Source organism: Prinia subflava, chromosome 1 (genome assembly GCF_021018805.1).
Source record: "Prinia subflava isolate CZ2003 ecotype Zambia chromosome 1, Cam_Psub_1.2, whole genome shotgun sequence".
NCBI lineage: Eukaryota > Metazoa > Chordata > Aves > Passeriformes > Cisticolidae > Prinia > Prinia subflava.
Window position 1 is genome coordinate 118571565 of NC_086247.1, and position 23501 is coordinate 118595065.

The 23501-nt window shown below is 41.1% G+C and overlaps 2 protein-coding genes across 4 annotated transcripts; one reads left to right on the forward strand and one right to left on the reverse strand.

Moving 5' to 3' along the window:
* Positions 1-1972: 1972 nt before the first annotated feature.
* On the reverse strand, positions 1973-21025 carry OXNAD1 (oxidoreductase NAD binding domain containing 1). 3 transcript variants are annotated; one of them, XM_063409372.1, is made up of 9 exons: positions 20932-21025; positions 15509-15674; positions 15190-15253; positions 11832-11938; positions 8286-8427; positions 5616-5652; positions 5410-5507; positions 2997-3105; positions 1973-2342 (listed from the first exon to the last, which is right to left on the reverse strand). In XM_063409372.1, the coding sequence occupies exons 2-9, from the start codon at positions 15640-15642 to the stop codon at positions 2188-2190; spliced, it is 846 nt and encodes a 281-aa protein (XP_063265442.1). In that variant the 5' UTR covers positions 15643-15674; positions 20932-21025; the 3' UTR covers positions 1973-2187. The 3 variants fall into 3 exon arrangements, with proteins under 3 accessions (XP_063265442.1, XP_063265434.1, XP_063265424.1); XM_063409364.1 differs by having other exon boundaries at positions 5410-5510; XM_063409354.1 differs by having other exon boundaries at positions 5410-5652.
* DPH3 (diphthamide biosynthesis 3) lies at positions 20981-23288 on the forward strand. Its single transcript, XM_063409385.1, has 3 exons — positions 20981-21138; positions 21257-21331; positions 21757-23288. The coding sequence occupies exons 1-3, from the start codon at positions 21031-21033 to the stop codon at positions 21820-21822; spliced, it is 249 nt and encodes an 82-aa protein (XP_063265455.1). The 5' UTR covers positions 20981-21030; the 3' UTR covers positions 21823-23288.
* The last annotated feature ends 213 nt before the right edge of the window (positions 23289-23501 follow it).

Consider the following 23501-nt stretch of genomic DNA (forward strand, 5'->3'; position numbering starts at 1 on the left):
TTCATGAAATGATTTAGAAGTTGTAAGAAAAACAACATTTAAAGGCTTCTCAGAATCTTTTTATCATGACATTGTTAAAATACACACAAGCCTAGTGCCTGGCTATTTTAGGGCACCAGTGCTTCCTGATAGCAATGCATTGCACATTCCTAGGAAAACCCTGCTTCTTTCAAGCATCAGGCTCTGACATGTCAGCTGTGATCTCTGTGAACACTAAACCCCATTGGTGTTATTTTTTGTGACAAGCACGCTGTCCTATTTACGTTCTAGAGTGAACTAACAAGCAGCATTCCCTGAAATAGGGGTGCTCAGAAGGAATCTTCCTCTCATTTGAGGAGGAGGGATTGGATGAGACAGCCCCTCTGGGCCTGCAGTGGCTGTGCAGGGGGCCAGCGATGGCAGCTGCCGGCTGCACCACATGGAACAGAAGCACAGACCGACATGCATGAGGCTGCAGGCAGCAGAGGGCACAAACCTAGGGGCAAAGCCTCACCAGCACATTGGACAGTACTGTCCCCAAAGGGCAGCTCTGCAAAGTCCATCAAAGAGAGTCAGCCCTCCTGATGGAAAACACAGCCTGTTGTTAAGTTCTGTGTGTTGTGAGTGGCAGCAGGTATTCTCTTCAATGCCCAGGAATCTCTGGGATTTTATTTCATTTATCAGCTTCTGACACAGGCCCAGGACTAGCTCTGTGCTGCACTCAAAGCAGGGGCTGGCCTTTCCCAGCAGGGCTGCCTCGCTGCAGTTTGAGGATGAGGTGCATGTGGATGTGGCAGTAAGCAGCCCCCACGCTGTACAACATACCAGACTGATAAAAAAGGTCAAACTGGAGTATGCTGGAGTTGAAAGGACTTCTTAGGACAGAACTACAGCTGGGCTTGAGGCCTTCTTAGCCAACCACAGGGACTCCATGCTTGAAAAACAAAGTGCTCCACACCAACCTGATTGCAGCAGGTGGGAATTGGCTGATGGGTTCAGTGTCTCTGCAAGCCCTGTTTAAGGCAGAGCAGGGAGACACCAATGGCAAGGAACTTGCTGCATTACCTAGTTCACTATGTCTGAAACATCTAACTCAAAGAAAGGAGCCACTAACAAAGGTAAGGCCTTATCCATTTAACATTTTTACTAACTCAGTATTAATTTAGTATTTTTGATATTGTTCCTGATTGAGGTCTTCAAATGTATAATAGGAATCTCTGCCACTTAAGGACTTGAACTGTCTATGCAGATAATTAACAAACTCATAGATTTTTGTTGGTCTCCTAATTTCTATGATGAGTTTTTCTAGAAGTTGGACAAAGAAGATTCATTCAGGAAGGGCTCAGGTATCAGCCATTACACCTAGAGGTACACTCATGCCTTGCAAGCCCAACCTTTCCAAAGGTTGCTTTTCTCCAAGCAGTATGTCCTGGAATCCCCTAAAGCTCTCTATGCAGCAGGACTCTGAAGATTTCCCATCTTGGCTGTTGCTGGCCAGTGCTGCTTTTGAGGACACAGCCAATGCAAGCACAATCTTGGCTGAACAACTTCAGCACCAGCACAGAATACAGGTTCAGAGAAGGAATTCTTAAGACTGCTGCACTCAACACTTTCAACTCAGGGCTAAACAGGATTATAAGAAAATATCCCTGTCAACACAACTGATTTACTTATATAAACCACATAAAAGGTGGGTTTTTTTCTTGTGAGAAGAAATGACAAAATAAGGAAGTCACAACACAGCAGCTCCTCTTCTATAAAAATAGTAAATGTATTATATAAGACTGGGGAGGGAAGTGTGTACTCATTTGGAGCAGATTCAGAGGTTGTGGCCTGAATGATCCTTATAAACAGACCTGGCATTGCTGCACAACTAATTCTTTACAAGTGCTGAATCAGACAGTGAAGGTTTTTTTAAAAGCTGACTTACAAAGCAAGTGTATAATGTGAAAATATGCTATCTGTAAGAAAAGGCAAACCATCAGAAAACCAGAACAGTTAATGTCTTTAATATAAAATCACTTTTCTTTCCCCCAAAGCAGCAGCACTGTATTACAGGTGTATTGTAGTTAAATTAAAGGCCCACTTTCATCATTGAGCACATCTTCATTAAAATCTTCCAAATAATTCATAGTCCATTTCTGTACATTTTAGCTTATCAAAATGCAATGGAAAAATATTATATTTTCTCTTCAGCAGGTGTCACTGTTACCACCATTTCTCAAAGAAAACACAGTTTCTAGGAACACCAATGTTAGTGAGTAGTTTGGATATAGATTCTATCATTGGAGGGGGACCACAGATGTACCATGAAGTATTGTTAGAGACGTGTTTCTCTAGATCCTTTTCAGATATTCTTCCCTCTGACAAAGAAAAAAAGTAGGAAATGAGAACAGAAATATTAATCATGAAATCACTTCAAAAATAATGTCTGGTTAGAGGTATTTCAAGCACTCATTTCTTAAAAATGCCTGGCCTGTTTCAGGATAATAGCTACTGAGATTTAAGGCTTCCAAAATAATTTGTTTTTCTGGGGATTTAGATCAGTGCTTGTACTTGGAATGCAGAGGATATTAGTCACTGAAGAGAAAAATGGCTTACAGGCAAGTAAAATCCCAAATTCACACAAAAAACCAGGTATCTCTAACACAAATACAGCAGACATGGAAACATGCTGAAGTATCTCTTACAAGCAGTCAGCTTAACCTTCATCAATCCCACCTTAAGGAAAGTAAACAGGATTTGCTTAATAGTTTCTGGAATAACGTCTGCAGTGGGAAATATCCATGTAAAGTTTAGGATTAACAGAGGAAAACAAAAACTGCAAAGGGAAAACTTTTCTGCAAAGCAGAATAAGTACAGAGAAACTTATTTAACTGACATCACATGTTTAACTCACATCTCATTCTGAACCTTTAAATGCAAGAATGCTGGGATATTATGCACAACTTCCTGCTCTAGGTTGTAATCAAACTTGGGCTTCAGACAGCATCTCTGGACAATGCCATGACATTTACCTGTAATGTGTGGCTGCAGTTCTTTGCAGATCTGTGAGCGCTGCTGGGTGACGTGGAAACAACATGTGATCTTTCCAGGAAACGCCTCCATCAAACCAAGAATATTTTTCTGTAATGTTACACACACTTGCTTACGGCACAGGCCATTAAATCAAAGCAGATGTATGCACACAGCCCCAGAATGCCAGTGATTACTAAGAACCAAGACTTTGCATTTCAGCACTGAGCACATGATGGGTGTGATTCCACAGGCCTGACCTGCACACATACACAGAATTCCCACACTTGCAATGTGAACACCCTCTCAGCTATGTTAGTGCTTTTCTCCTTTTCTGACACAGATTACAGTCTCTAAGATTTGGACTTAAGATCCAGTTTGGTCATTTCCCAATTTCTTCGCCTTATGAAATCTCAGTATTTCTTCCTTCCACTTCCATAGGGGTTTTCCATTTAAAACCCCCCCTGCAGTATCTATTTACCATTAGTTAGGAACTTTTTGAGACTTGTCTGGTTTATCTGATAAGGTCACTAGACCCTTTACTGTCTTATGTTCTCAAGTAAGACCAACTACCACGTAATGCTAATGTTATTTTTACCAGAGTAGAAAGTATAAACTCATTTTCGGTTCCCTAAGTCACAGCTGTGATAAGTTACCACCAAACCCCCAGCGGCTTCAGTTCAAATCATAGCAAAAAAAGAATGTGTGAGTCAGATGCTGTAGTTAGTTCTGAAATTAAGGTTTAGCTACTGTCTAGATTCTGCATTATATAGGATTTTCACTGCTGGAATAGACACTGGAAATTCTTTAAAGTATTCTGAAATAAAAATAATTTCTAGGCAAAGTCGTTCATTTTGCTAGGTATTCGCTTGTTAACTAGTTACTACACTAAGGCTGCCCTGGATTGTTTAACAAAAAAACCCAAAACAAACAAAACCCAAAAACCAACCAACCAAACAAAAAAACAACCCTGGGAAGATTCTGCTTTGTAAAAAATCTGTTCCCTAAGAAGACATGGGATGAAGAGCAGCACATACTGTCACTACAGGAGTGTTCCACCAGCACCTCTACTATTGATTTGCTGTCCTTGTACCCCTAATGCTGTTGCTTCCATCATCTGCACTAAGGATATTTCCAGTGCCTCAGCCACATCCACAGTGAGGATCAGCCTCCAAAGTGGCATCTCCCTTCGCCTTGGCAGCCCACCCACAGCTGCTCCTTCAGGGACCACGTCCTCCAAACCATCAGTGATACCCCAGCACGTCCTCCTGGAGACTGTACACACCCTGCACAGATGTTTGTCACAACAGCACAAATAAAGGCTGCTAGAGATTCTATTTCCTCAATCCTCTGCACAGAAGTGAAGAACATTGACAGAAATGTTCTGGATCTGAGGGACATGTGTAAAATGAAAGGGGGGATTTATACTCAGCATTGTGCATGACACTGTTCTCTTCTATCCCAGAAGCTTTAGTGCAAAAGCTCTGCTGTCATAAACCTGCTTAAGTGAATGCTGGGAATGTCAGTACTGGCACTGGGAAAACCTCTCCATGCTTAGAACAGACTGGCAGATCAATAGGTGGCCAGAAGGAAGAGCAAATTATTCTGGTTCTAGCAACAAACAAATGACTTTTCAAAGCAAATACCTCTATAGCTAGAAACATGGTAGAAGTACAGAAATAAAACTAGTGATGGATCCTGTACACAGTTTCTGGAATCAACTCTTCATCTTTATCTCACAATAAAAAGCTTTCAATACTTAAAAAACCCATAAATTATTTTGGATGCTTCTTTACAGAAGCTGTGCTAATTTGACCCTAAAATATTGCTAATAACCCTTAATGGCTGAGTGTGACAACTGATCTTTAACTGCTGAGTAAATGTTGATGAAGTACTGCACAAGCAGTTTTAAAAGCAGCTATAAATCCCTCATGCAGACACATGTACTTACTAGTAACTAATGCATTGTCAATGAAGCCCCACTGTTATTTTAGAAAGTATTTCCTTTGGATACAATTACTCTTTGCTAGTCTCTACATTCAACACAATCTCTACTTAGACTATGTGGTTACAGTATTACAGTACTATGCATACTATTAGTGTGTATATACATATAAATATATAATCTTTAGTATACTGTGATGCTCTTACAACATAAATGCAGGGATATAGTAAAATTTAGGGGTAATTGACTTATCAAAATCAATGGGAACAGGTATGTCCAGCAACAGCCTTCATTTGTACACTGGCATAAGTAGTTAACAAAACACAAATGGGATTTGAGGCAGGCAGTGACTTTTGTCTCTTCCAGTGCAGTGTCCTACACAGAAGGACTCTCTGGAATTTGGTAACATCGATACACACACTGGTAGCTGAATGGCTGAGACCTGTGTTTTTAAAAAACGTTTGATTTACCTTAAATAAGAGTTCGCTGGTATTTTTTGCGCTGTAGTACAGCTTCGCTGTTCCCAGTTTGTGTCTATTTCCTTTACTCTCTTGGTATCCATGAAGATCTGCTATATGCAGCAGTATAGAAAACAATGGGTTAATTCCAACACCCCCTGCTATCAGCACTAGGTTTACTGGGGAGTCACCAGGCTGAGGATCAAAGAAGAAATCACCTCCCACTCGCAGAGCCACTTCTGAGTCAAGAGTACACTAGGATGGAAAAGAAGATATTTAATTTCAGAACTAAATGCAAAAATGAAATCTTATTTGTTTTGCATCCCAGTCACAAGGTTTGCTGGGCTGTGATATTTATTTTAATTGACCAGTGAAGGAAAAACAGAAGGTCTTTAAAATACACACACATTTTCCAGCTATCTGAAGTAACCCAGTGTCTCTGGGGATCTCCTACTTTCAAATGTTTCAGTCTTACGGCAGGGCAGGATGGTGACTCCCCCTTCTTATCCCCATAAGAGTTGAAAGAGGAACAATTCACACGGAGTTTTCCAACAGCAGTATGTGGTTGTGAAAATCCAAGCTCAACATGTGAAATCACACTTCTACCCAAAATGAGCTTCATGCCAAAAAAGTCCCTTCTATGAGGTTACAGAAGGTCAGAGTAAGTTGCACACACAGAAGATTTTTCCATCCCCATTCCTTAAAAACCACCCAGAAGTGAAGTAAGTATCCACAAAAATATTTCTTGCAGAATCACTTCTGCATTTGCAACTTCAGAGACACAGAAGAAAAAACAGGGGAAAATCCCTAAAGAAACGTGTCCAAGCATTTTTTTTTTTGATACATGGGAAAACAAAAGCTTCAACAAAAAAAATCCACTTGGGTCAGTGTCTCCTTGGTAAACCAGCACTGCATCCTGGTCTGAAGGGTGAAGCTGCAGTACAGAGAAGTCAGGTGAGTTCTTCCACATCACTGCAAGCTGACAGAACAAATAAGAGCACTTAGGCCATATATAGGTTTTAAAAGATATAATGAAGAGGAGAGGGAAATCAAGGAAGGTGGGAATGGAGGAGAGAAAAACAAGCTGTAAGAACTGCTGAAGAATCAGCTTAGAAAATGAAAACACTCCCTCCAAAGAATTCTTTTCATAGCAGGAAATTGAAACAAAGAGAGAAGGATGCCCTTGGATGCAGGTACTGCATAGAACACACAGGTTCCTAAGATAGTAAGCATGATCATTAAAAACACCCAACAACTTTCTTGCTTTTCCTAATTACTGCAGAACTGTTGTCTCTCAAGTATACTGTAGGACAATAAGCATTCAATATCTGAACTGATTTCCAGCTCTCCTGTGATGTACACTGCCCACCTTCCCAGCATGCTTTACTCTGGTCTAGAGAAGCACAAATCCATGTGTGTTCCAGATTCATGTGGCCTAAGGAAGACACTGAACATGGTACCCTTTGCGGAAATAAGCGTTTTTAGGGAGAAACAATCTCACATCTGCCCCCTTAACCAGCCACAGTTCCTCAAGACTGGACATGGGATTTGGGAAGAATCTCTCCTAACCAGCAGTCTTCCAGATATTTTCATGCTTTGGCCATGACAATGATAACAGTAAGTCAGTATACAAGAAAAAATAATAAAATTCTGGATATTACTATGAGAAAGTGTTGCCCTTTAGCCTCGTTTATAAACACAGCTCAGGCAGAGAAGTGAAGCAATCGATACATTACATGGATATTTTTTAAAGAAAAGGCTACATCTTCCTGAAGTTATATAAAGTACATGGTGCTAAAATTTACTATTTTATATACAGTCGTATTAAGAAATAAATACATCTAAGAAACAGAGATACAGTGAGTAAATGAGTGCTAACTATTCCCATAACATTTTAAAGATGAGATATCAACTTCCTTTAGGAGCAAATTTAAACAATTAAGCACCAGTTTTGTCACCATATATATAACATTTTCAAATTCTAGGTTGCTATTTTTTCTGCTTGTTTCCTAAAGAAAAACATGCATTTTTGTTTAGCTGGAAGAGTTCATGTGTACCCTGGAGGTTTCTCCACGGCATCAGGTTAGATGTAGCTTACCCCTTAACGAAATATTTATCCTATAAATTCCACCAGAAAACTCAGCAACAAGAACTGATTTAGAACATCAAAATTTCTTAAATAGTTTCCAGAGACTGTGAAAAGAACAAAAGCTGACAGGACAGATCACTGATGAAACACATAACTCATCTGACAAACTAAATGGGGCAAATGATGAACAAAACACCACAAGGCCAAGTCTAAGACTTTACTTTTAATATAGCAAAAACCTGTGTTATGTTTTTATTACGAAAATATTGCCTACTTAAAAGAATACTATAGATATTCTGAAATGTTTTGTCATTTCAGAAAAACTGATCTAAGTATCTTCCTTGGCTCCCCTTTCATAATCTATATCTGTCTGTGGTTTATCAATGATTCCCAGTTTCTATTTACAGAAATAGTCAGGAATTACGGAAGGTTATCAGAGGTAACTTCATAATGTGTAACCCTGCCTGTTCTCACAGATGTAAATTAGAACAGAGGTTTTTCAAAACTTTTAAATTCATTAATTCCAAAGGAGTGAGAACCCTTATATACACTAACTACAATATCACTTTAAGTCCACTGTAAGCACAAGTGCTGTCAGAAAATCACAATAACCATATTTCCATATAAACATCCAATTTCAGTCCCTTACTGAACAAAAAGTTTTAAGATTTATGTTGTATCCAAAATGCTTGAAGAAGGCAATGTGAGTTTTGCCGTACAAATTGGTCTAAAAAGACACCCCCCTTTACCTCAAAAAAAAAAAAAAAAAAAGGCAAATCTGACAGGTAATTTCATTTACCTCAGTGTGAATCCAGTGGGCAGGAGGATGAGCAGTGTGCTTTACTGCCAGCTCGAGTATTCCTTCTCGTTCTAACAGGCCAGGGCTTGAACATATTGAGAATCCCCCAACCACAGATACTCCAGGAATAAAGAAATCGACCCTAAAAACAGATCAGACACGAAAAGTTTAAAAAAGAAGCCAACAACCCCAAACATAGACAACAATAGCCAAAATAATGTGGCTGCCTTTGTTTCAATTATCTTTCCTTTACAACATCTTCATTTTTGTAATGTAACTTTTCCAAAAAGTAAGTTAACCTCAAGTAACACAATTTCCTTAGAATTATTTTCTTCTAGAACCATGTCATCATGTTTGCTAAACTAGGTGGTTTTCAAACCATTCTGCTTTTAGCATTAGATGTTACATCTCACAACAGACCAGAATTCTAAGTGTTTTAAATAATTTGCATATTAGAACAAAAACATCATTATAGTCTTATGGAGTAGCTTAATTCCCACTCTTTTTGGTCCCTTTGATTGGCTCTTCAATTTTCAAACATAAGACGATTTGCATTCTAATCTTAGGGATATGACTTTATATTGAACATTTTCTTTTCCTGGGCAGCTAAAATATCTGAACTAAACCCAACAGTTTTGTAAAAAATTTCCCATGTAAGAAGTCCACAACTGGCAGCAGAACTGCAGCTCCCTCTGGTGTCAGATATCGCCTCTTCGGGCATAGGAAATTGAACTGGAATTGAGTCCTGTTTTTTCTTTCAGCTTAAAAGTAAACCATTCATGAGTTTGTACAGATAGAAAGGTAACATGTGGCTAAGCTTCTGCAACAGCAGCCATTAGAGAGTATGCAAGGCAAGCAATTACTATATATGAACTGTAATTCAGTCTAATAAAACTAAGGCTTTGATAAGCCTTGGTGAGGCTTCCAAATAATTATCAGAAAAAAATTACAAGTTGGTTTGTGATCTATCACCTGGACTCCTCCATGTTCCATAAATCTTTAAATGCTTCTGCTTACTACAGCACATAACAAAATCCCCATATTTCAAAATAAACGAAATATTTTTAAGTAGTGGTGCTGGTCCCCTTAGGTAACGACCGCAGTGATAAACAATGCCAAGTACTAGAGAAGCATTATTCAACTCAAGCCCGGGTTAGGCTGGCTCAGTATCAGTTAAGTGAGGATGCAACAAGAAATACAGACTGGCTTCTACTGCACAAGTATTTTCTTTAAATGGCAAGGCTGTATTCTTCACAGAGACCACAAATGCTTGAGGAAAGAGACAAACACTTTGAGTAGTTCACTCCTTTTTGGAGAAAAAATTCTTGTCTGCTTACTCCACACAGAATTCACCCTTTGAAGAAAAAATATCTCTCAAAGAATGCATAGTGTGATATATACAATAGTGATGTAATTTTTAACTTTATGCTTATACCTTGATGGTGCATAAAGATACCTGACTGCAAAAGAACGGCCTACAACCAAAAAACTTGAGAAGGCTTATTTCAGTTTGTTCAGTTTGGGGCCCAGCTTTACTGACAGTCAGGCTCTGGGAGCTGAGAAAGGTCACTCCTGAATTGCAGCGTTTATCCTGCCAAAGAACAGCTCACGATGCTACTGAAGCTCTTTACCTCCCCCTGGTGGAAAATAATCTTACTACTCAAGATGAACCACGAAAAATTCGAGAATTTATGCTGTAAAGTCACAATTTACATTCCAGTCGAAATGTTCTCCTTGGCATGTAAGGGAAACCTTATGCATGCCTGGTGGGGAAACACACAAATATTATTGCAAAACCTACATCAAACATGGGTTTTACCTTTCCCAAATACTAATGCAGATGTACTTTTCTTTCCCAAGTACATAACTATGAGAGATTTCACGGCACAGTTTCCTGTCCTATCGTTGACTAGCTCTGATGGCTTGTCTCAGCCATGTTAGGAAGGGTGAGAGGGCTCCTGAAGAAATGCTACCTGTGACAGCCTCAGGGAAAAGAGCAGAAGGGAAAAAAAAGAAGAAAACCCACAACAAGGAGAGGCAAAAAAAGATGTAAACCAGAGATCTCAGGGTGGTTTTTCACTTCCCTCCTTTTAAAACCCACCTAAACCATATCTTTAAGAAATGAGTAACAATTACCCATTGCTGGAGTAAGAAATCAGAAATACTAAAACCATAAAGCTACTCCTTCAAAGTATTTGTAGCATGCATATACCTCAATCCATGTTTTAGTAAATCAAAAGGTGTAACAGCAACAAGTTTCTGTCATTATTTGAAGTCAGAAAAAAACCAGTGTCTGCCAAAGTGCTTGCAAAACAAATTCACTTTTGCTTCTGAAAAACTCAATAATTAAAACACTAAAATGTAAACATTTTAGTGACAATCTTTGGCTGTAACATCTTACTATAAGCAAATCCTAACAACTTAGCCTTTTCTGCTCAGGAAAATGTGTTGGTTTGTACTGCTCATCAAAAAAATGCAACCCCAGTTTATAGACACAAGTACAGAGAAGTTGGTGTGTACCTTACAATAGCATCACAACACTTTCAAGGAAGAAGAAAATGAAGGAAAGTAATTATAATTAGAGCTTTCAGTTTTCAGCATGATGATTTCAAAAACATTTTTGGAGGGTAAATGTACTTTGCAAGTACTGGCAAGCAAGAATTTAATATGAGTCACTGCACATGTGCAAAAACTGCAGCAAATTACTTCACAAACAAATTATTGCTAATCAGCATCTTGTGTTCTGGTTCTAAATTTAAAAGCCAGCATATTAACACTCCATGAGTAACATATGCTGTTAATACCCTAGCAGCTATACTTTGATTTCAGCAAAACCACTTTCAGATGGCCAAAGCCAATAAAAAGTTTAAGAACATTTAAATATCCATTGCCAAAAGCAACTACTCCTAGTTTTAAATTAATTTCTAAGAGAAAAAAAAATACTTGAGAGTATTTTAACAAGAAAGGATGACAAACATAAAAATCCACTACTTCCTTAGGAAAAAAACCCTGCAAAAATGTTTAAACAAGCAGCTAATTGTTTCAAAGGCTTAATAATTCAAGGTTTTTATTTTCAAATTTGCTTATTTATATTAATATATTAATCTGACCTAACAGGCTTAATTTTAAGAGTGTAAACTTCAAGGGGAAGAAATAAACCAAAACTAAGTAACTTGCAAATCACCAGTCTCAGCTCCACTGTAAAAATTACTAGTAAATAAAGACAACCTGCAGAATAAAGTGCAGTGAACTTCAAAGTACTCCTGAAAAAAAAATATAATAAACCACAGGAAAACACCAAAACAGAATAACTGAACACTTAAATATCCACTTCTGCCCTTTTAATAGTAATATTAGCACTTTTTATAATGCCTGTTTAAAAATTATGCCAAATATCAGCTCTTTGACAGCTCATCCAATAAGAAAACATTGTATTATATAAATAAACAACTTTTTCCAAGGCCCAAGGATCAGAGACCTTTTGACACTTTGTTATAATGGACTTCTCCTAGTAATTTCCCCCTCAAATATAGCAGAATATCTTACCATTGTCCTGCTTTGAAAGTAAAATCCTTATTTGCAATGGCCAAACGAAGCCTTTTGACTGTCTCTGATTCATTGGTGATTCCACACACTTTTGCTTGTGTAATTACCTGGCAAAAGAAAAAGAAGCCATTGTGATATGTAGATATAATCTGCAGCAAAGGCACTCAAGAAGCCGTGCATGAAACATCCATCCCTTCCCATGTTACCCATGGCATTTCATTACCTACAGCACCAATGTTTTTCACTGAGGTGATGAAATAAAAATGGATTCTATCCCTGAAAGTGTTCAAGGGTTGAATGGGGCCCTAAGCAACCTGATTTAGTGATGGTGTCCCTGCCCATGGCAGGGGTTGGAACTGCAGGATCTTTAAGGCCCCTTTAAGCCCAAACCATTCTGATTCTGTGATGCACTTAAATAGTCACTGAATGGAGAACAGTGTTTGTACTTTCAGTCTGTCACTTTTTCTAAGACTATATAAAAACTTACTTTATTTCAGTTGAAGAGAACATAGCTATAAGGAGAGGTGATAGCTAGTTATCACTTATCAGATTCTTCAGACATCCATACAAGACACACAATCCTGCATCCTCCAGCGACAAAGTAAAAAGATCTTGGATATAAAGACAAAGGACACTTGGAAAAAAATCAGCTGCAGATGAAGTCCCAGGGAGAATTCTGGATCTAGATTTATGTAAGTAATTAAATGCATTACTGAAAGATTATGCATTAATGTTACTGCATCAATAAAAGAAAACCAACAAGCTTTGTGTCACTGCATTTACCCCCTACACCCCCGTATGACCACAGGGAAACCGAGACACAAGGTCTCATGGCTGGTTACCAGAGCAGATTTTGTTTGGCAGCCACATGGGAAGGGATGTCAGAGCCATGGCTGATACTACTTTTAAGGAGTTTAAAAAAAAAAAAAAAAAAGATGAAAAATGAAAAGTAGACTTTGCAAAAAGACCCATTGGGGATGAGCACCCCAATTAAATTCTTTGAGGCCCATCAGTGCACTATGAATTTTCATCCCCTCTCTACCCTTCCTTTTCAGGTTTTTTTTTGGAGTATAATTATTAACCTTTTTCCTCTACAAAGAAAGCAATGCTCTAAGTATTTTCTACACAGAGCAATACACAGATTTTACTGTTAAAAATGCTAATGTCACCACACAAGGAAATACTCAAAATACCACCACAACTTTACCATTTCTCATTTGTCTAAGATCAAACAGAGAAAAAAAAATTAACTTTAAGCAACTATGCTGTAATTTAAAACATATGTCAGGAAATTAATTTATTCATAAAGCAACATCTGAACACATCCCCTGTCCCATTAAGCAGCAGGACATTTGCTAATTTAAAATGAAGTAGCATGGATTCCTGTTCCAGTTTAGCAGAGAGTATTAAATGAGGAATGCAGTCAGTCAAAGTTAACCAGAGGAATGCCAGATATATGACTTCAATGGTCGTTCTGATGGAGAAGTGCAGGAAAGGGACATTAAATTTGGATCTTCTTCATTCCCTTCTTTACTCTTCAGTACACTCCTTAATTTGTTATTTGGCTGAGAGAGCTGCAAGAGTACTGGAAATTGAATTCTTAATTGGTATAAAGTTATTTCAAAAATTAAATTTGAGTCAGGGTGATCAAAGACATTCAGCCAGTGTTTTGGACCATCACAAGGGTATCCAACTGGCCAGAGCAAGGCTGCAGTGAGAGGGAGGAGGGCACAGGATTCTGAATTTTGCAGCTGTATTTCAAGAAAGCATTAGTCACTTTTCCTTGCCCTGGTCCTTCACATTATCACTCTTTAACAGGCAATGTTCTGTAGCATTCATACTAATGCAACACAGATTTATGATTCTTTCATCTTTTACAGGACTGAGATGGCCAAATAAGGCAATATTGGCTGAGGAAAGCCAGCTGCTGATTATATGGAATTTAAAACCAAGCAGAAGATTTAAAATAAACTGATTTTAAAGTGGTTGGAAATAAAGCAACAAAGGATAAATCAAGCATTAAAAAAAGAAACCGCATAATCCTCTGATATGCAGAGAATGTGCAGTAGCAAGAACTGAGCCTGCTCTTTCACCTATCTCATACAGCTTCCTTCTCTTCCTCATGCCTTACAGTTCCCTGTGCCAACCCTGAGCTTCCAATACCTCATAAGGATTCACTTTCCATGTATTTTTCAGGTACTGACATTGAGCAGAGAAAGGAAGCAAGCCAAGCAATAAATATAAAAAAACTCCATGGCTGCAACACTCAAAAGTGCCATCATATTTTCCAAGTCAGAAGCAAACGAGAACATGCCTTGGTCTGTGCCTGTCTCTACATCCATTTTCTCAGCTGAACAGGATCCACCAGAGCACCTGGATGTCCACAAGCAACTCTGATCTGTACTCAGGGAAGAGCTGGCATTAGGTGTGAACAGCTGAGGCACAGCTCTGTGGTTCCCAAAGCTGGCTCACAGCTCTGGTGACAGAACCAGGCTGCATTTGTCTCTTCCATCCACAGCCCAAGTCACACAGTGCTGAATCTTCTCTTTCAGGGGTTACCTACATATCCTCTGCACCCAGCTTCCTTTTGGGGACAGTGTGACTTATTCTCCACTATAGTTAGGGAAAAACTCAGCAGAGAAGGACTCCATGTACACACACTGACAGATGTGTGGTGTGTTTGCATGTGTGTGCATCTACTTCAGCTTAGTACAGAAAGGAAATATCTATGAAATACAAGAGCATGTTCCCCTCTGAACATTATGAAAAAGAATGCTTGCTGCTCAAAACTGAGATCCAGAATAAGCATTTCTGGATGTGATGGAGAAAAATGCACTATCTTCCTTGCATTTGTACAATTTGAATTAAAACAGATACAACTGAAGATTTTTTTACAGCTGTCTATCAACTCACCCTTCAATATGTTCTACACTTTTTGCCTTACTCCTATGTTATAAAAGTACATTTTTCACATTTGAAAATCTCAGATCTAAACCAGAAGTGTAGAAATCCATAAAAATCTGAGAAGTCTGTTTAGAGATAAGGGGTATCCACGTGCTTTCATTACTTATTATAATCCATTCATGGCCAGAAATCTATTCAGTTTCTTGTCCAACAAAAAATAAACAGCATCATATCACTGAAAAATTTTAAAACTCATTACATTTCACCCACTAAATACACTAAATACACTAATTTTATACCAGTAACAAGTATAAAAAATTAAGAGAAAAAGAAGTAAACCAGACTCCAGTAGAAGGAAAATGGAGCCTAAGAATCGAATACTGTTATCCAATATAATTATCTTTGCAGGAAAAAAAGAAAAAATTACTTGCATCCTAAAGAACAGAACACTAACCTCCTGTCGAAAATTATTTGCTGTCCTCTCTAGATGATCCATTTTCCTTTTTGATTTTATTGTGCTGCAGAAAAAGCAAAGATAATTGTCATTTTGACAGCTGTGCAACTGTCCCTTACTGATACGAATTTCTATTAACATAACAATTTACCAGTGTAATCCAGACTACAGATGACATAAATCTAAATAAGAATTAAATATAAATATATAATTGGGAGTTAAATTAAGCATTTATAGGCCTGTAGTAATTTGTCAATTTGATTTTGACAGTGTTACCATGGCATTCTCTTAAAAAAAAAAAAGGAAGTGGATAACCTACCTGTTCCCTGTGCAGTAACAAAAAGCAGAGTGTCTCAACACCCCCAGTGCAGAATGAGAGGGAAAAATTCTGCTCTGAGCACCTCTCAGTAACTGGGGAATGGTGCAACCCACATAAATAGTAGCATGAGCCATGATGACTAGGCAGCCTTCAGAATTACTGGATCCTGAAAGAAAATCATAAATACTTATTAAATGAAGCATTCAGTGTTTGACATAGTTTGTTTTCAGATATTTCCCTTAAATCAGAAAAAGCCAAAGCTCAGCTGGACCTAAAGCCAGCAACAGACATAATAATGAGAGGGAATTTTGAAAGCATGAAAGTTTCATAAACAAGTGAAAATGTGCATCCACCAAGTGAAGGGATGTTATGCCCACTTGTAAAGGTGAGGTTCTTGTTAATAGATTCCTTGATTAGAGTGAAATGACACTGAATGACCACTGTTTAGAAATGTATAATGCAGGTTTGTTTTAGAACAATTTGGTTGCAATAGAAAGGAGGCACAGAGCACTTTTGGTTATTATCTATAAAAATGAAAAGTATAAAAGAATCACTTAAGAAAATATATAAGGGAAAGAAAGGAAGAGAAAGAAAGGATAAGAGAAGATTGTGGAGAAGAAAGATATTACCACCCATGGATACCCTGACAAGGACTGATTGTTGCAATTTCACTTAGTCAAAGCGGTGGTGGAGATTTGCTCCATCAGGGGTGAGGGAAGACCACAAAACATAGAGTTCACTGGGTTCATTACATTCAGGTTCACATGGGAACACCCAGGTACCTCCCCTGGGGGAGTTTTAGCCTGTCTGTTCCAACCCTGTGGATCATGTGCAGTGCTCTGGTGGAAGGCCCCAGGAATGAGTCTGGGGGATCTTTGGGGTCTTTGATGGGCTGTGACACCTCTCAGCCATGGCAGGTGCCTCTCATGCTCTGACTGAGCCAGGTCTGCCCCACAGGAAGGGATGCACAGGAAAGGGATGTGAAAGAAAGGGATGTGAACAGGAGTGTCCTGACACCTTCCCTGGGAGGGGAGATTTACAGCTGGCCCAGCTGTGTAAGGGAGGGCACAGGCTTGATAAAAGCATTATCCCAGCTCAGCAGCACCTGCTCCTCACTGGCCTTTTCCCTCCTCTGGCTCACACCCAGCTCGTTGCTAACAGAGGTCAGCTTGCTGTGGTCATCCTCTGGTGGTGGGTGCTCACCTTCCCTGCACCTGAGCTGCTCTTGTGCAGATCACAGGTTTCCCACCACACACCTAAACCTGTCCTCCTGCCCGTTGGCCCAGGGGTGCAAACCTGGCCTCAGCAAAGCCCCTGTAGCTTTTCCAAGTGGGTGATTGCTGAAGTCATGAACCATCAATGTTTCAGTCTCTCACAAGGGAGAGCCCTTGTCAGAGGTGACATGGAAAAGGCTGAAGTACTCAACGTTCCTTCTGCCTCAGCCTTTACAGGCAAAGGCTGCACCTGGACCTCTGCTTGTACCAGTGGTGGTTGAGAAGGAGAGGAAATAGGAGGAGCAGGGCCAGCACCTGCTGAGGGATGCTGGATGTACTCAAATGCACAGAGCCAGATGGGTTACACTCAATGTTGCTAAGAGACACAGCTGACATGCTTGTCAGGCAACTGTCTATTACCTATGAAAAACACTTATCACACAGTCTCCAACTGACTGGGAAAAGACTTACACACATCATTTTTAAGAGGCAAAAAGCAGTGCTTACATCCAGTCAGCACCATCTCAGTATCTGGGAAAATGCTCAGAGCTTGTCCCCTTAGCTGGGTGAAAGCTAAGAAAGCAATGGGGAAGATATGACTCAGATTCACCAAGGGCAGATTACATTTGATAAATCTGAACAGCTCCTGTGATGAAAGGTCTGGTCACACAGCTAAGGGCACAGGATGCAACACACCTTGGGTGTCCTGGGGCTCCTGGCACCAGCCCCTGAAGCACACACACGTTAGTAAGATGACACCTGATGGATGGCTGGAGCGGCTGAAAACTTGTCTGGACAGACTGAATTGAAGACTCGATGACTTCAAGTTGCTTTACTTGTTGGCTAGAACAGTAAGAGTACCCTAGGGCTGATACAGGTCAGCTAACTAACTATCATTAACTCGGACAATGAGACAGAAGGTGACCCAGTTCATGGCATGATGGTTGGAACTGGATGATCTTTGAGGTCCCCTCTGGGCCATTATATGATCAGCAAATTTGTGGATGATGTTACATTATAATAGTAGAGCTCCCCTTCAAAGGGGAACTGAGAAACTGCAGGCTGGAACACAGAAATCTCATGACAAAGCTCTACACCTGGGACTGACTTAATCCAGTGTGCACAACTGTGCTGCTCCAAGCAAGAATTCTGACTGGATGATACTCAAAAGTGCCTTCCAGTCAACACATCTGTGATTTTAAATGCTCAAACAATATTCATGTATGAAAGATGAAACACTGACTATGCATTCCCTTTCTAGTCGTAAAGAAAAGGTTCTGGGTGGAGAATTTTATGAACTTTAATTAAGCCCGTTTGTTCACAGGTTTATTTAAAAGCACACTAATCCCTCACACTTCCATGTACTGAACATAATACATCTCTAAAGAGTAAAGAAAGTGGAAGACACTCATATGCACTGCAGAGGAAACACAGTGTGAAGCTTCAAAACCACACACTCAAACAGCTATGACAGAGAAAGATAAACTGACATGCACAACATTCAAGGTTAGTCAGAACCTTCAAGTGTAGGAACAGGTTCATACAGAGCCAAAAGATGTTTCTCAATCCTTGTAAATCTGCCTTTATTTTTCCTAAAATGGATTAGCATAACTCTCTATCATATATCATCACCTATCAAATTATATTTAATCCCATGACAAAGTCCACTGCTTCTTTAAAGCATTAATATTTTACTTTCATTTAAATATCTTTCCATGCATTGTTTTAAGGCGCGTAATTTATTTTCAAAATGTTTTTCATTTTGAATCCCGTGAAATGGCACTGATCCAGCTTGTTGATAACTAATCAGGCCTATACTCTCTAGGCTTTCACTAACAGCTGCATTGGCTAGTCACTTAGTAATCTGCCCTGTTTGTAGCCTTTTATGAATGAAGGCAGAGCTTCCATAAATTAGGCTGCTCAGAAATGGAACACATTTACAGTCACTACCCCAAATGACCATTTTCAAGCATAAGACATACTTCCTGCAGCTTTAAACTGTCCATAATTTTTAATAGTTTTTTGGCATTTAATTCCACAACAGCTTGCAACTTTTAAGAACGGAATTATTTAGAAGTCTTCTACCCCCAGTGAGCAAAATTACTTCAAAGTTGTTTTTTCACAGCATTACAGAGCACTTAGAAGTGTACTTAAGTGTTTAAACAAAACACTTTAGCACTTTCTACATGAAATGTGTAGAGGCTGTTGATAACAAAAGTATTAACAATCTCATAATATTTTAGGACAACAAAATACACATCTAATGAAGAAGTCTCAGTCCTCTACCTTGGCATATTGTCTGTAAAACAAAAGTGCTCAAAAATCAGTTTCTCCAATTCATGAGATCACTTTATGACCTGGAATCTTTCATATAGCATATTATGGTTATAGACATCTACATCTCCAACCAACCTGAAGTTCAATATCAATACATAATACTGGAAATAAAAGAAATGTCAGCCTAATATTTCTAGTTACAGCTGAAAGATCCTATTGATACAACAACTTTAAGGCTGAGTCTCTACCCTAAATTAGAAATAACTCTTGAACAGTAGTAGTTCAAGAAACTCACTCCATTTATACTATCATCACTTTCAAATATGAAAAACACAATAATTTGCAATTTTTACTCTGCAATCAATAAATTCCAAAATATCTTTTAACGAGTCTTGGTTCTCCTCTACCACATACAACTGTGACTCATGCTTTTACAAAACATGAACAGCTTTTCTCCCATCTGTCACCTCTGTGATTTTTTTCACTCATCCAGCTCTTTGGCAATTCCATGAAGCACTGTGCTTCAGCTTCCCAGGTTCCTGTCAGGTGGCATGTTCTCCCTTTATTCTCATCTCACCCAAGCTGGTATAGGAATAGCCACTCCAAAAGCCCTCTTTTTTCACCCAGGTTGGAAGGGAGCACAGTGGATCATTCGGTCTAACCTCCCTGCTCAAGCAGGGCCATTTGAGAGCACATGGCACAAGATTGCATTCAGATGGTTCTGGAATATCTCCAGTGAGACTCCGAGAGAGACTCCAGTACCTCTGGGCCTGATTCCTCTTCTTCATTTTCAGGTGGAACTTCCTGTGCATCAGTTTCTGTCCATTTCCTCTTGTCCTAGTGATTGGCACCCCCAAGAAGAGCCTGGCTCCATCCTCTTGACACCCACCCTTTATATATTTACATATTCTTATAGACCCTCTTTGCTCCACGGAGCAAAACAACAACTACTTGTCATGACTTCTTCCTCTCCTCACTTAAAACCAACGAGCCATTCACTCTCCATCCCCTCTGATCCACTGGCCCTGGGTCTGTATCTCTTGAGAGATATATCTGCATCTCTTCCTTCCCGCATTCCCACATCACTAATCCCACATCACTATGTGAAGGGAGAACTACTTTTAGTTCACCCGCACCACATTTAAGTGCAAATTATTAGGTAGGTTAATTCAAGAGAGTGCAGAAGGGGGCAGCAAGGGTACTTAAGCAAGCAGCACAGGAAGTCTTTTTTCAAAAGCTATCTCTCGGTAAAACACTCCTTTAGACAAACAGTCCTTCCTGTAATCATAGCAAACGAAGTTTGCCCCCTTTTCCCAGGACTGAGGGGAACACGGTGAGCGCTGGGAAGAGGGGGCTGGAGTGGGGAAGAGGGGACGGCAGCCTGTGCCCAGCTGGGGCAGGGCGGTACTGAGGCGGCCAAGGGGCAGGGGAAGCACACGGCCAAGGGGCAGGGGAAGCACACGGCCAAGGGGCAGGGGAAGCACACGGCCAAGGGGCAGGGGAAGCACACGGCCAAGGGGCAGGGGAAGCACACGGCCAAGGGGCAGGGGAAGCACACGGCCAAGGGGCAGGGGAAGCACACGGCCAAGGGGCAGGGGAAGCACACGGCCAAGGGGCAGGGGAAGCACACGGCCAAGGGGCAGGGACAGGGGCAAGGTCGCGGCAGTGCCCGGCCGTTCCCCCGCAGCGCCCAGGACCGCCGGGCAGGAGGCCAAGGCTGGAACCAGCAGCGCCATCAGCCGCAGAGGGCGGCCCGGCCGCCGCTTCCGACTGGCGTGCGGGGTCCCGCCCTGAGGAAAGGGCGAGCCAGGAGGACTCGAGCGCACTGCCCCTCAGCCCACCGCCCCTCACCCCCTGTTCCCCCACTCCCTGCTCCCCACCCGAACCCTCCCCGCGATCCCGGGTCCCCGGCCCGCTCCCCTCCTCCCCTACCCGCCGCCGCATCCCGTCACGGGCAGCCCCGCCCCGTGCCCCGTCAGGCGCCGCCTCTTCCCGTCCGCCCCGGCCCGGCTCCCGGCTCTTCCCGGCGGCATGGCCGTGTTCCACGACGAGGTGGAGATCGAGGACTTCGAGTACGACGAGGAGACCGGCACCTACAGCTACCCGTGCCCCTGCGGGGACCGGTTCCTCATCACGCGGGTGAGGGGCGGCCGGGCAGGGCTGCGGGGAGAACAGGGTGGTGTGGCCCGTGGGCCGGGCAGGCGGCGGAGTCCTGACCACTCCCCCGGGCCCTGACCGCTCTCCCGGCCTTTTGCAGGAGGACCTGGAGAACGGGGAGGACGTGGCCACCTGCCCCAGCTGCTCCCTCATCCTGCGCGTCATTTACGACCAGGTGGGTGCCGAGGGAGGGCAGCCGGACGCGCTTCCAGCCGGGTCCTTCCGAGTCCCGGTTCGCCGCCCCGCGCGGACGGGGTTAAAAATCCATGGTTTGGGACTACAATTGCTGCCTGATCTCTCTTGTTCTTCTTGTCTCTTCCTATCGTGTTTGGGCTTAAAGTGATGTCTACCTAGGTGGGCGTGGGGTAGGACACAGACGGGACGAAATCAAGGATGTGAATGAAGAGCTCCTGTGACTCCAGCAGCCCTGGCAGCTTTTCTCACCTGGCAGGCTCGTTAGGGCTTTCATGTTTTGGGAGGCAGATTCACACCGCTTATAACCACTCTCTTTCCCAGCCTGGGTGCATGTCGTGATGACTGTGAGGTAGAGGAGATCCAAAAAAGATGTAAATCGCCTAAATCCCTGCTTGCTGTCTTTAGGAGCAGTTCATGCGGGATGAAGTCGTGGCGGAACCTTTGCAAAACAAGGAATTGGTCAAGTGCTGATGAATGCATCGTGGACTGGGCTGCTTTGTGATGAGAAAGTATGGGGATGGTGGCTGCGGGAAGAGCTGTGGTTCTCCTTCTGGAAGTGCTTGCTGCTGTGGGATACAAGTGCAACAATTGTCTGGCTTCTGAACATGAATGAGAGTTTGCTGGGACATCAGACACATGAATGCATTTTGTTCCAAAAGGGTATACTAAAAAAAATATAAGTTGCTGTATGTATTCCAGAAGACTTGAGGGTTATGATCCTAATTTACAGCAAGTCAATACACAGAAGAGGATTGTGGAGTTGGGAAATTATAACATTTAGTCTAGCAGTGGCTTCTTAGCCTGTGGAGAAAAATAGGCCTTGTGTTGGTCTATGCGAGTGTGAAATGGCACAGAGAGCTGAAATGTTGGGAGGCAAGACTTAGGGGTCCACGGGACACAAAGCCATACGGAGTTGACAGAGTGCAGCTTCTCCCAGGATGTGGTCTCGTGTACTTCCAGCCCACACTGAATATGGGGAGAAAACAAGAGGCCCAGAGCCAACATCTCCCAAGTGTTGGTAAATTGTCTTTATGCCTGTAAGCACAGGGAAGGTGCAGTTGTCTGTGTACCTGCAGTGGGGGCAACACTTGAGTTGGGGCAGATTTGTTTCCTAAATTGCTTGTAAAGTTGATTTGAAAGAACTTTGGTAGTTGTTACCAAATGACTCTGACATAATAGTGATACACTTTTGAGGGTGTTGTGTGAAATGGAGTCAACTTTTTTTACCCCTGCACAACTACTAATGTGCAGATAGACTGGAACTCGAAGTGGGTTCTATTTTGCCCCTGTATTCTCAACAGCTTCGTGATTTGACTGCTGCAGTAGATACAAAATGGGCTGCAGTTCTTTGTGCCATTTGTAGTAAATTTCTCAGCCTTCCTATATTAGATTCTGTCACTTCCTGGATAGGACACATTTCACTTAATTAACAAAAGGATTTTTTAGACTAGGAAAGAATCGTGAGAACATACAATTTAATTCCACATTGATTCCAAGATTACTTCTTTCAAGCCCACTGCACTTGAATATTTACTTAAAATTGTGGTCATTCCTGTGTTTTAATAGGTTTTGACATCTGTGAAGTTAAATTTGGGGAAAAGTACCTGTGAAGAGTTTATATAGCTGTTTTGCTCCAGGCACTAAAGATAAGTAAGTTTTACTGGATTCTTGCATTTCGTTTTTTTTGTTCTTACAGCATTCTGTGAATGTTGAAGATGAACATTCTAGTTATTTTAAAAGAAAGAAAACCCCCTACATCTAGTTGAAAGTTTTGAATGCAGTAAACACAACCCAGAGTGTTTCCATGCTTAAACCAGGAGGTGGCACCCGTGTTCCTTTGACATATGTGCTTAAAAAAAAATGTTGTGGTACTTTGGTTAGCTATGCCTTATCGAATATTTATTTTGACTATTTAAATAAAGATATTTAAGATTCCATCAGTGGTTATAATGGGCCATTACTTACTCTGTTTCTGCACCAGCCATGATGATTTCCAGAGGTTTTGATAGTGGAGATGATAGTGGAGATTCTTCAGGCTGGTTAATAAAAATTGTTTCAATCTATCAGTAGACACTGTAAAGCAAACTTACAGGAACGCTACCTAAGCCCCTGTTCAAATTTCTACTGCATAAATGCCTTCATGATTTTTC

Excerpts from the sequence above, each read along its gene's own strand:
- OXNAD1 (XM_063409354.1), bottom strand. The coding sequence starts at position 15,642 with ATGGCTCATGCTACTATTTATGTGGGTTGCACCATTCCCCAGTTACTG. Across the intron at positions 11,939-15,189 it reads CAAATAATTTTCGACAGGAG|GTAATTACACAAGCAAAAGT; the intron begins GTTAGTGTTCTG and ends TTCTTTTGCCAG. Across the intron at positions 5,653-8,285 it reads CCCACTGGATTCACACTGAG|TGTACTCTTGACTCAGAAGT; the intron begins GTAAATGAAATT and ends TTTCCATCCTAG.
- DPH3 (XM_063409385.1), top strand. The coding sequence starts at position 21,031 with ATGGCCGTGTTCCACGACGAGGTGGAGATCGAGGACTTCGAGTACGAC. Across the intron at positions 21,139-21,256 it reads ACCGGTTCCTCATCACGCGG|GAGGACCTGGAGAACGGGGA; the intron begins GTGAGGGGCGGC and ends GGCCTTTTGCAG. Across the intron at positions 21,332-21,756 it reads TGCGCGTCATTTACGACCAG|GAGCAGTTCATGCGGGATGA; the intron begins GTGGGTGCCGAG and ends TGCTGTCTTTAG.